At 44.3% G+C, this 13,375-nt stretch overlaps 1 protein-coding gene across 6 annotated transcripts in view; it reads right to left on the minus strand.

The window, feature by feature from the left end:
- Positions 1-259: 259 nt before the first annotated feature.
- Positions 260-13,375, minus strand: part of zbtb17 (zinc finger and BTB domain containing 17) — a 33,815-nt gene continuing 20,699 nt past the window's right edge. For all 6 annotated transcript variants that reach the window (XM_039755471.1, XM_039755467.1, XM_039755465.1 and 3 more), the window contains 8 exons: positions 12,386-12,686; positions 10,632-10,719; positions 8,861-8,977; positions 7,240-7,360; positions 6,991-7,121; positions 3,947-4,183; positions 2,884-2,973; positions 260-1,073 (listed from right to left, as the gene is read on the minus strand). In XM_039755471.1, the coding sequence (XP_039611405.1) occupies positions 778-1,073; positions 2,884-2,973; positions 3,947-4,183; positions 6,991-7,121; positions 7,240-7,360; positions 8,861-8,977; positions 10,632-10,719; positions 12,386-12,686 (1,381 nt within the window). In that variant the 3' untranslated portion in view covers positions 260-777. The remainder of the gene's footprint in view (positions 1,074-2,883; positions 2,974-3,946; positions 4,184-6,990; positions 7,122-7,239; positions 7,361-8,860; positions 8,978-10,631; positions 10,720-12,385; positions 12,687-13,375) is intronic.

Genomic DNA, 13,375 nt, shown 5'->3' on the forward strand with positions numbered 1-13,375 from the left:
CCTGCACTGACCCCTGCTGGTCACCACTCTTAACATTGGATTCTTAATTCTGTTAGGGTCCCTCACACCATCACCCACCTCTGCTTTCTGTGTCTGAACCTAAAAACGATGGCCTGGATTTGCATTACGGATGTTGTGCCCAGAATGTGCCTCTCAAAGGGGTGTCTATTGGCAGGGGTGGGGACCTGAGAACCAAGGCCTGCTGCTGTCTTTATACATTAACACACAGAGCTCCCTTTCGTAAGGATCACACTCGTGGCACTTTACAGTTGGTTTTTAATCTACAAATGTACATTTTATATATATTTTTAATCATCTTTCCGGTTTGAAAAGCAGCGCAGCATGTTTGTTTTTTAGGTACAATTTCATTCACAGCTTCTGTGGGTTTTTCTCTGCCACCAAAGCACAGGATTTGCTGTATCCATTTCTCCACCATCTGCTGACACAAGTGAGCCAAGTGAAACGTGATAGCCGGGCACACCGCAGTCGGACCACCCGATCGCCCACACTTGGCTGTTTCAGGCAGAGTCGCTTTTGAATGTCCAGCGTCCAAATCGAGCGCCACTGCCAGGCCTGGCCTTTTTTATTCTTTCATAGGGTTTGTGTGAGTCCATGCCGTGTAACGAGCACACAAGAGTAGCGCGGGCAGATTTTAGGCTGGTATTTGTTGTTGGGTTTACTGAGAAGATGGAAACACAAAAAAGGAGGGGGGTACGGGGTGTCCGGTGGGCTCCAAGTCAAGATTCTGGGCTAGTGTGGCTTTAGATGCCCTTGATGTTACTCTGTCTGTCCGGCACATTCCATCTCGGCGGGCTCTCCTTCCTCCGCTGTGCCCACTCCTTCGGCTCCAGCCTCCCCCTCGCGGGTCCGAAACAGAAGTTCTCCAGCCTGAATGACATGTTCGGTGGTCTGCCAGGCTGTGGTGCCACTGTACTGCTGGTAGAAGTCTGTGTCAGCCTGGAACATGACCAGCGCCTGGGCGGTGTGAATGCGTACGTGCTGAGCCAGACTCGTGGCATCCAGGAATTTTTCCCCACAGGAATCGCAGGCGTAGAGGATTTGGGTATTAGGATCTGAAGAAAAGAAATTAAAGAGTGGTGAGAAGAAATGGAGGAGCTGGACAGTCAGGTGGCCACATGCAAACAGCTGCCCAGGGCAGAGATTTCAAGTTCTCTTTTTCTTAATGTGTTTTTATTTGTTATGTAACCAGCTGGAATCTGGGTTCAGTTCCTCACCCTCTGGGCACAGCTGGCATATTCACCCCGTGGTCCTCAACGTCTCCTTCCTAAGCATTTCACGGCTTGGCGATTTGGCTTTTTGTTTTCTATTTTGCAAACGGTGTGTAAATTTAAAGCCATATTGGTCACAAAGTCGACAGAATAGAGCACTCAAAGCGCAGGCCGGAACTTACTTGACACTCCGAACGCCATTTTAATATTTCATTTGAAACTAAACACAAATGAGGTAAACAAGCCGCATACCTGTAGAGCGACAGAGTGGTCCGGAGGTGGCTTAATGCTGCTTGGCATGTTGACTTTTATTTTGTGATGTACTAGGGGGCTTCGCTTGCCTTCAGGGGGGTCCTACATGCCAGCCACTTCGCGTCTCCGCCGCTCACGTTGTGAAGAGGGGGGCTGAACACCCCAAGGAGACACGGTCGCTCCTCTGAAACCCCCTCTTAAACGGTGATACAATACAGATTTTTACCTCCTCGTTGCTCGATCAGCTGGTTTGCTGCTGCTGCCGCCATGCTGCGTGATCTACATGTTGCTCTGCGCTTTGAACATTTAAAAGCCTGCACAGCAGCTGTCCTCCTTGTTTCGCGGGACGTTAAAGTGTCTCCGAGAAAGTCACGCCTCGACCCAAGATGATTTTTTTTTTATGTAACAGAGGGATGTTGTTAATCCCCAAGACGAAATGGTCTTGTCTGATGACCTGTAGACGTCCGAGCACAGGGTCGGTCAGCCACTGTTGAGCAGACATGGAGCAATTTTCAGGTTAAGGGCTTTGCTCAAGGGCCCAATGGAGTAGGATCCCTTCTGGCAGTAACGGGATTTGAGCCAGCACCCTACCAGACACCAGCACAGCTCCTTAGCCTCTGAGCCACCACTCCACCATTTACAGATCTATTGTGTGTGATTCTGTGTTCATTTCTTTCTTTTCATTGTCATGCATTTGCTCTGGTAGGGATCCCGGGGCAGGCATCTTTTGTAAAAGAGTAGGGTGTACCCCGATGTCGCGGCCTCACCCATTCTGAGCCCCCTGCCTAACTGACTGACTATCCCTCTCACCCCTTTACCACATAACAGCTAATGAGTGCTGAGCATACTAAAACAAAATGGCTACCGTCGCGTCATCCAGATGGATGCTACACATTGGTGGTGGTGGTGGTGGTGGAAGTGGCTCCCTTCTCACTATGTCAAGTGCTTTGAGTAGTGAGTAAAGAATTATTATTATTACTAATCGGTCCATTTATACTAATCCGTTTTAGATTCCTCCTTTACTGTGTTTAACCTTATCTGTTGCTTTGAATGTGTACATTCTGTGAAGATTCGTGTTAAAATACCGAGCCTGTGCTCACTGAAGAGCGCTACACAAAAATACATTCAACTGAAATGAATGCACAACCTGTGCCCCAGAGGTGGGCACGTGTGACAGTGTGACCCTGAGCATGGGTTCTGAGTGGACGAAGTACTAGGCCCTGATCGAAGTTGTACTCGCATAAAGCACATTGACATGACATTTGCTTTGAAAGCTGTTCTATCAAACAAAGGCAGGCAGGCAGGCAGGCAGGCAGCCTGATGGATGGACCGACCAACCGACCGAACGACACCCTCCAGATGTTTTACAGGTCATTGTTTTAATATAAATGATTCCCCTCACCTGCCTCCTGTACCTTCTCCACCGCCTTCGTGATCTCGGCCTTCAATGCCTCCGTTTCATCGGCTGACACTGCTGCTGCTACAGGAAGGACTGGAAAACAAGTCACATTTACATTCATTGGCTTAGCAGACGCTTTAATCCAAAGCAACTTCATAAAAGAGGCCGATATAATCAAGTAACATCAGTCTGGAGGAACAAGTATTACAGCAAAAGGTTTACAAAACTGACACCACAAGTCAAGAGCTTAGAATAAAACACAAGTTGGCAGTAATTCCTAGATTGTAAAACCTAACTGCTCAGTTCGACAGAAATTCGCCACATAAGCGAGTCCTGAAATGCTTCTTAAAGACACTGAGGGAGTCCAAATTCCAAAGGGAGGTGAGCAGCTCGTTCCACCATCCATCTAGGAGCTACGCATGAAAAGAATGTGGACTGAGATTGAATGCCACACTAAGGTGACATCACCAGATGCCATTCACAGGCAGACCTGAGAGGCTCTCACAAGTGTCTCCGTATATATAGGGTGGTCCAGATCTAATTATGCAATTTTTATTACGCTATAACTTAGATAGATAGATAGATACTTTATTAATCCCAAGGGGAAATTCACATTAAGTTTATTACATAGAAAATCACCTGTAAAATCCAGGACCATCGAGAGAAGTGTGCGAACTGACGACATGAAGAATCGTCTTTGCACCGAACTGAAATCGTCCCGCATAAATCAAAGTCATCCAGACGATCTGGATCTGCATAATCAGATCTGGACCACCCTGTACAGGTGCTGATCCATTCACTACTCTGTAGGCAAACATCGAGGATTTGAACTTAACGTGGGCCTGTCTCTACACTGAGCCAAAGTAGTGGTGGTCTGAAGAGAGGGGAGGAGTGACATGTGCCCTCCTTGGCTGATTCAGCACCAGGCCTGCTGCTACATTTTCAGCTAAACAGATGGCGCGCACAACACTTGGCAAAATATTAGAGTTAACACTCCACTGAGGCATTCTGGGAGTGGCAGCAAGGTGTGGGCCAAACATAGGAGAAGATGAAAAGACCTTCTTACCTGTGAGCTGTGTGACTGCACTGGCTGCTAGTGCCTCAGTCGCCAAGGTGACAATTTCATCGGTGGTTACTGTCACAATATTGACTTCGTCATTGTCATTGTCCATATCTTCCTCTGACTTAGTGACCAGCTTCTTCATACCAGCCTTGCCCTGGTGGACTGTCTTAACATGGGAGCGCAGGTTGTCGACACGGTTGAAGCCCCGGCCACATTTGTCACACAGATATGGCTTCTCGCCTGAGGGAAAAGAAACACGCATGTCAAATGAATAGGGGCTTCAGCCAGTTAAGCTGGAACAATACCACATGATGTAACGCTGCAGATGGACTATGGCTTTTATGTGGCAGTAGTCGTCTTTTTCTGTCGGCTGCTCCCAGTTAGGGGTCTCCACAGCAGATCATCCGTCTCCATCTATTCCTGTCTTTTACATTTCCTGCCACACGGACTGCCTTCATGTCCTCCCTCACCACATCCATAAATCTTCCTCATTTCCTCTTGCCTGGAGGTTCAACGCCTCAACATCCTTTTCCCGATGTACCCCTCATCTCTCCTCTGCACGTGTCCTAACCATCTCAATCTCACCTGTCTCACTTGGTCACCGAACTGTCACACCTGTGTTGTCCCTTCTAATATACCCATTCCTAATCCTGTCTACTCTCGTAACTTTAAATGAAAATTCTAACATCTTCATCTTTTGAGTTTCCATGTTCTCCTGGTGTCCATGTACAGGTGCTGGTCATAAAATTCGAATATCATGACAAAGTTGATTTATTTCAGTAATTCCATTCAAAAAGTGAAACTTGTATATTAGATTCATTCATTACACACAGACTGATGTATTTCAAATGTTTATTTCTTTTAATTTTGATGATTATAACTGACAACTAATGAAAGTCCCAAATTCAGTACCTCGGAAAATTCGAATATTGTGAAAAGGTTCAATATTGAAGACACCTGGTGCCGCACTCTAATCAGCTAATTAACTCAAAACACCTGCAAAAGCCTTTCAATGGTCTCTCAGTCGAGTTCTGTAGGCTACACAATCATGAGGAAGACTGCTGACCTGACAGTTGTCCAAAAGACGACCATTGACACCTCGCTCAAGGAGGGCAAGACACAAAAGGTCATTGCTAAAGAGGCTGGCTGTTCACAGAGCTCTGTGTCAGCACATTAATAGAGAGGCGAAGGGAAGGACAAGATGTGGTAGAAAAAAGTGGACAAGCAATAGGGATAACTGCTTATACCCTGGAGAGGATTGTGAAACAAAACCCATTGAAAACTGTGGGGGAGATTCACAAAGAGTGGACTGAAGCTGGAGTCAGTGCTTCAAGGACCACCACACACAGACGTATGCAGGACATGGGGTTCAGCTGTCGCACTCCTTGTGTCAAGCCACTCTTGAACAAGAGACAGCGTCAGAAGCGTCTCGCCTGTGCTAAAGACAAAAAGGACTGGACTGCTGCTGAGTGGTCCAAAGTTATGTTCTCTGAAGAAAGTCAATTTTGCATTTCCTTTGGAAATCAAGGTCCCAGAGTCTGGAGGAAGAGAGGAGAGGCACAGAATCCACGTTGCTTGAGGTCCAGTGTAAAGTTTCCACAGTCAGTGATGGTTTGGGGTGCCATGTCATCTGCTGGTGTTGGTCCATTGTGTTTTCTGAGGTCCAAGGTCAACGCAGCCATCTACCAGGAAGTTTTAGAGCACTTCATGCTTCCTGCTGCTGACGAACTTTATGGAGATGCAGATTTCATTTTCCAACAGGACCTGGCACCTGCACACAGTGCCAAAGCTACCAGTACCTGGTTTAAGGACCATTGTATCCCTGTTCTTGATTGGCCAGCAAACTCGCCTGACCTTAACCCCATAGAAAATCTATGGGGTATTGTGAAGAGGAAGATGCAATATGCCAGACCCAACAATTCAGAAGAGCTGAAGGCCACTATCAGAGCAACATGGGCTCTCATAACACCTGAACAGTGCCACAGACTGATCGACTCCATGCCACTCCACATTGCTGCAGTAATCCAGGCCAAAGGAGCCCCAACTAAATATTGAGTGCTGTACATGCTCAGACTTTTCATGTTCATACCTTTCAGTTGGCCAACATTTCTAAAAATCCTTTTTTTGCATTGGTCTTAATTGATATTCTAATTTTCCGAGATACTGAATTTGGGACTTTCATTAGTTGTCAGTTATAATCATCAAAATTAAAAGAAATAAACATTTGAAATACATCAGTCTGTGTGTAATGAATGAATCTAATATACAAGTTTCACTTTTTGAATGGAATTACTGAAATAAATCAACTTTGTCGTGATATTCGAATTTTATGACCAGCACCTGTAAGTCACCTCTAGATTTCTCCTCCAGTCAATCAGTCAGTCATCGTCCAACCCGTTATATCCTAACGCAGGGTCACGTGGGTCTGCTGGAGCCAATTCCAGCCAGCACAGGGTGCAAGGCAGGAAAGAACCCCGGGCAGGGTGCCAGCCCACCGCAGGGCACACACACACACACACACACACCAAGCACACACTAGGGACAATTTAGGGTCCCACGCAGACACGGGGAGGACATGCATACTCCACGCAGGCAGGACCCAGGAAGTCTCCTTACTGCGAGGCAGCGGCACTACCACTGTGCCAGCGTGCTGCCCAGATTTCCCCTCCACATCTCATAAATGACAAAAAGTTAACTTGTTTGGTGACTTCCGTGCAAGGTGACTCTGTAAAGGTGAGTGAGCCCTTTGTGGACTGAGTTAAGAAAATAAATGAAAGAAAGAATGGTTGGTTTTGGTTTACTCCAGCAATTCTTTCAATTGGTCACTTTGTCCCATCCCTGTGTCTCATTGGGTTAAAAAAAAAAATTAAAGATGGACAGGATTCTGCTTGTTTATTTAAATTATTTTGCATCAAATCTAAGTTTTACTTCATTACCCTCACTGACCCTGACGAAATAAGACACGACTTTACTTTTGCCCATGATGGCATCCACACTGGCCACTCCAGCACACTGGTCAAGCGGTTAGGAGAAATTAGGCAACTTACCTGTATGTATGATGACGTGCTTAGAAAGGTCTCCAACATTCACAAAGGCTTTGTTACACACGTGGCACTTGTGGGGCCGGATATTATCGTGATGGCGGATGTGATTGGCTAGCTGGCTTGACTGGACAAACCTGAGAGAAGAAAGTTTTAATGTGCAATGACAAAGACAGTGCAGAGTGCCATAGTCTAGGGGGAAAGTGGGAATGGGCAGCCGCAAATAAAGGTATCAACATCCAATGCTGGCCTCACCTCTTTCCACAGCGGTCACACACATAGGGCTTCTCCCCCGTGTGCTGTCGGACATGAGCGATTAAGGAGCTGGCTTGGGTGAATCCCTTCCCACAGATCATGCAGAGGCATGGCTTCTCTCCTGAAGAAAAAGTTTAGGCATGTTTAATCTGGGACTGATGGCAAAACAGAATTATTAAGTCTTAGGGGCCTGAGGTGCAGGCTTATCATCCCTAAAGTTAGACAGAACGTGTTAGTGCAGTTGAGGATCTGATCTGGGTGTCACTGTGATGCACTACCGAGTCAGATTAGAGCAGGGGTCTCCAACACGTCGCTCGCTCGCTACCGGTAGCTCACAATCCCTTTCCAAGTAGCTTGCCAAAGGGTGAATGAATCCTACATAAATTTGAAAAATTGATTAGTCAAATTAAAGGTGGGCGATCTTTCCAAAAAATCATTTTTAACAAAAAAAATCACGATCCACAATCTGAATTGCAGTCTATCTTTTCAATGTGGCATACACTTAAGAGAATATCCGGACTCCAACTCATCAAGACCTAAGTAACACTTTATTTTAAATATCAAACAAAGTTGAATTCAATTGTTCTCTCGTTCGCTAGCTAAGTGGAGTTAAGGTACACACAGCCTGAAGCGGGCGAGTGAGTGAGGAGAGACCCTCCCCTCTCCTCGGCCCGCTGTGTGTTTCCCAGATTCACGCTTATAAATCATTGCCACCAGCAAACTCTGATACAGAGCGAAATGAGAGAAGTCGCAAAATCAACCGGAATGTTCAAGCAAATTGCAGAAAGAAACCCGATCTAAATCCGTTAAGTACAGTAGTGCACTGTGGACAGATAGACAGACGTTGGATTTTCTATATTATATATTAGTAAACCTTCAAAATAATGTGCAGTTAAAGTCTCAACAGCATTCTCAGCATTTCTGGAGCTTAGTAGAGGCAGATAACTAGAAGAATGTTCACAAAGCAGCTCTGAAAATGTCTGCTTTATTTGGGTCTCCATACCTCTGTGAGTCTGACGTGAATGTCATGAAATCAAAGTTCAGAACAAGACTGACAGACGAACATTTAAATGACTCCAGAAGAGCGAACCTAAGGGGGCTCCACTCCACCAGACACCTCAGTGCCAGTCATCTGACTAACTAAAAAACACATCACACATGCGACTGGACCTGTGAATAAAGTGACACAGTGACATGTGACAAAATGACAAATGAAGAAGTCAGATCTGTGGATTTGGAATTGCATTGTTTTGTTTTGACAGCATTCATGTTTTAATTCAATAGTGTGAGATACACTAGAAAATGCATACAGGCATACAAAATGCACTTGCAGGTGAACTAAATATTTTTGTGATATTTTAATGCAAAATGTGAGTTGTGGACACCAACATTTTGTAAATGTTCAGGCAAAACAAGCTTATTCAGTTTGTTTGGGTTGAAATAAGCTATGAGAAGAAATGTTAGAAAACATGAGCAGCTTTCGGCCATTTTCATTCTGTAAAAGTAGCTCTCAGAGGAAAAAAAGGTTGGAGACCCCCGGATTAGAGTTTTGTAGCTTTAGGACAGCAATCATCACTGTTCAATTGAGGTTACAAATGGAAGAGATCCCCCCACACCTCACCTGTATGAATTCGAACGTGACGCTGAAGTGCTCCTGGGTCAGCAAACGCTCGCTGGCAGTGCATGCACACATAGGGCTTTTCTCCACTGTGAACTCGCAGGTGTCTCTTCAGGTTACCTGGATGACAAGAGTCAACCAAACAGAGTCTGATACACAAGAACTTCCTGCGCTCATCTCACTCTTTTGTAAGCACACGTGGCATACGCTCTCACACTCCGCTGCAGAGTCAAAAGGGTTTACACACGTGCAGTTGTAATGCTTGAGCTTTCATTGTTAGCTGTAATACACCGTTTAGTCATAGTAATCAAAAATGTGAATAATAGCCATCAATCGCTTTATTTAGTGAAGCCACGCTAAAAAATGACAAGGCAGCATTTGCACAAGTGTGACATCTAGTGGTTAAAAATAGCATTCCACACATCCTGGCCATTTTACCAGGAACTAAACAGAAATCGTTTCCCGCTTACTATATTTTCCTGGTTATAGTCACAGGAAAGTGAAGCCAATTCTAGTAGCGAAAGACACAAGGCAGCTAGATGCAGACCCACTGCAGGGCGGACTCTTGTACACACTCACACAGGGGCTACTAAAGAGTCCACCCACCGGTCTACCAGCATGACTTGGGGAAACTCACAAAAGGGGGCTTGTCCTCTTATATTATTTCTTCAGCAATTGGCAGGTCTGCTCAGTTGTATTTAAATCGGGTGACTGGCTTAGCCATTCTAGAATTTCCCACTTTTTAACTCCTGTGTTGCCTTAGCAGTACATTTGGCTCATTAACTTGTGGTAGGATGAAACGCCATCCAAGGAGTTTGGAGGCATTTACTGGAAATCCAGCAGATGAGATGTTTCTACACACCTCAGAATTCATTGTGCCGCTGCCATCAGCAGTAAGTGTGCTAGGACCTGTGGCAGTCATACACGCCCAAGCCTTAACACTCCACCACCATGTCTAACAGATGAGGTGCTCCGCTTTGGATCTCGAGCAGTTCCTAATCATCTCCACACTCTCGCCATCACTCTAATGCAGGTTCATCTTTGTCTCGTCTGTATTTTCCCAAATTCTGCAGGCTCTTTTAAGTCCTTTTCCGCAAACTGTAATCTGGCCATCCTGTTTGTGTGGCTGACTAGAGGTTTGCATCTTGCAGAGTAGTCGTCTTCTTTTTCAGCCATCATGATGGCTTTTGTGGCTTTCACTGGCACAGCTCTTGTCCTCAAGTTGAACAACAGCAACTCCGGACTCCAAAGTTTAGAAGCAGGTTGAGGGTATCTTATGAAGCCATGAAACCCACCTGAGGAATCACAAGCACCTGGGACGCCACTTGTCCCAAACATTATGGTGCCCTTAATTAGGTTAGAGAATCGTATATAAAAAATGTTGTCATGTCTACATGTTGTGACCAAAATGTATGCAGATACCCTTAAGTTTGCAATGTGCACTTTAATCACGTTTGAATTATTTAATGTGTAATTTTAAACTGTGGAGCAGAAGAGGAAAAAGGTGTCTTTGTCCCAAACATTATGGAGGGCACTGTACACGATTGTATAACAGTCAATTGACCTTTGTGAAATCAACTAACCCGTATATCTTTGGCATTCAGAAGGAAAATGGACTATCTGAATAAAACTCATGAGGAGAATGTGGAAACATCATATTGACTACCTAAGGACGGATATCACTGACCACTGTGTCACCCAATCCTTAAGCACTTCACCACACTACTCAAAATATACGTCATGTACACTAATCATGCTAAAAACTCTAACGTACCTGAGGTAGTAAACTGTTTTCCGCACTCTTTACATTTCAGCGGTCCATCGGTGATGTGAATCTTCATGTGAGCCTTCAGATTGCCAATCTGTAAGAATGAACACAATGAATTAGTTTTCTCTTCTACTGCCCCAAGTGTTTCTGAATGACAGCTGCCATTTCCTTTAACATCCCGTCCATCTCAACTTGCCTTAGTCTTGTTCTCCCAGTTTTTTTTTCTCCCTGCTTTACAGTAATTTTGGTAGTCTCAACATTCACTTTTTCTTGAATTATTTGAAACTTAGAATGGAAACAGGCAGCCCAGACAGTGAGAGCTGTTCATGATTAGCAGCATATCACTTCTTATGGGTCCACTGCAAAAAGGTCCAGGAGTTGCCCCATTAACGACAGAAAAAAAAAAATCACACAATATTCTCCCATAATTATCAGAGAGAAACACCCCTAAGACAACGGCAACAGGGCCCCTTCATAAAATAAAACTTCTCAGTCATTTTCCCATCCTCCTCCTCCTCTAAAGCAGTGCTGGAAAAACCCATGTATTTTGTACTGACATGTCATTGAGTGAAAAGTCTCTGGCTCTGTAAGACCCTGAATTAAAATAAGTGGGTTTGGGAGTGTTGTGTTATGTTATGGACTAGAAGAATTGATGGGCTGGCTCGGTCACAACTCCTTCGGTAACAAAGGTGTAGGAGAAGTGCAGCCCGTTAGCTTAAAGCAAGATGGACACAGCTTCTGGTCACATATATTAAGAAAAATCGGGAGTGGTCTCCCCTTCACTTTCTTGTAGAGTCAGATATGGGGATGGATATTTGAGGAGTAAACCGCAAGACAATGATTATGTTTTTATATTATGTACATTAAAGAACCATCAACCACAATCAAATCAAATCAATAATACATTGAACAATTATTATAAAAGTAAAGTTGAATAAATCGGACTCTGATGCTGCATGAATAAAAAAAGTACCACTGCTGGGTAGCGGAAAAGTTGATAGAAATCTACATGTTGTACCTAATACTTGTATGCAAACTTTGGTTGACCTAAGTGAAGGCGTACTGAAGTTATTGTGTTTATATATACACACACACACACACACACACACACAGACAGATACACACACAGACATTATTCCAAAAACGGTATTTTTGGACCCAGGAAGGTCTAAAACATTGAGATTCATCAAAATCTCAAAATTTAATTTTTGCATGATTACAACACTTTCCCTACGAGAAAGTTAATTGGACTCGGGGAAGTCTAAAACGTTGAGATTCATCAAAATCTCGAAATCGATTTTTTTGACGATTACAAAACTTTCCCTACGAGAAAATAAATTGGACTCAGGGAGGTCTAAAATCTTGAGATTCATCTAAATCTCGAAATCAAATTGTTTGACAATTACAATACTTTCCCTACGAGAAAGTAAATTAGACTCGGGAAGGTCTAAAACGTCGAGATTCATTAAAATCTCAAGGTTGAATTTTTGGACGATTACAATACTTTCCCTATACTTAATATACGAGAAAGTAAAAAAGGAACGTACTTCTTATTTTTGTTTTCAACATTAACAGATCACTTTTAGAATGGATAACACTTTGAAAAGTTCTAACCAAGCCAACAACTGCATTTTGCTACTTCACTTACTGCAAACCTCACTGTTGGATATCACAGGGTTTCAGTAATTAAACTTCTCACTCTGCCACAGTATCATTGTCAAATAATAACCCCAACCTCATCTTGCCCCCCTGCCTCTAACCTGGTTGAAGCGCTTGTCACAATGAGGGCACTTGTGTCCTTTGTCGGTGTCATGTGTTTCCAAGTGCCTCATCTTGGCTGTGGGGTCTGAGAAAGAGCGCTCGCAGTAGTCGCAGTGGTATGGTTTCTCGCCACTGTGTACCAGCTGGTGCCTCTTGAGGTTGCCAGAAGTCGTGAAGAGCTTGCCACACTCCTCACAGTTGTATCGTGCCTCCCCAGTGTGCCGTTTCCGGTGCAGGTTCAGCAGACTGACTAGTCGGTAACTCTTTCCACATTCCTTGCAACTGTAGGGCTTTAGTGGGCTACATTGGGGGAAAAAAAAGAGTGCAATAAAGACTCAGTAAGACAGAGGTCAGTACTAAATGTCGTTATGGTTTTATAGATATATAAGGTGATGAATTTAGTAGAAAAGAAAACATAACTACATTGTGGTGAAAGAAAATGAACTAGTGATAATTCACATCCTGTTTGTTTCGCTCAGAAACACCAAAAGGTGCCCAAGTAGAAAACTTAAAAATCCTGGGTGTATGTGGACAATATATATATATACAAACACATGAACAATCATAATTTCAATTAATAACTTTCTATAGCATTCATCACCTCCAGCTTCTTTGCTCATTATGGCCTGTATGGAGCCAGACACAAATCCCAGCTTCCAAAACATACCCTTTTCCCAGACCTGTTCACATACTAATATTCTTTTCCTCTCTCTCTCTTCTCCTTTGCCTAAACCCCAGGTGATGCTTGTCCTCCCCCACTTCCGACTACCTGGTTGAGGCAGAGGCTCCCCTTTTTACGTCAGGCCTTGGAGTACTTCTGGTGCCACAACATTGCCTCCAGGAAGCACTTCCAGGTCAGGTGGAACCTCTTCAGGACAGGGGAGTCTGTTCCCAGCATCTCTCTCCAGAACCATGACAGAGCTGCCATTCAGAACTACAACTCCCATGCAGCCCTGCGGGTCTCCAAATTGGAGCTCTGCCACAGGCAT

This window comes from Polypterus senegalus, chromosome 6 (assembly GCF_016835505.1).
Source record: "Polypterus senegalus isolate Bchr_013 chromosome 6, ASM1683550v1, whole genome shotgun sequence".
Taxonomy (NCBI): Eukaryota; Metazoa; Chordata; class Cladistia; order Polypteriformes; family Polypteridae; genus Polypterus; species Polypterus senegalus.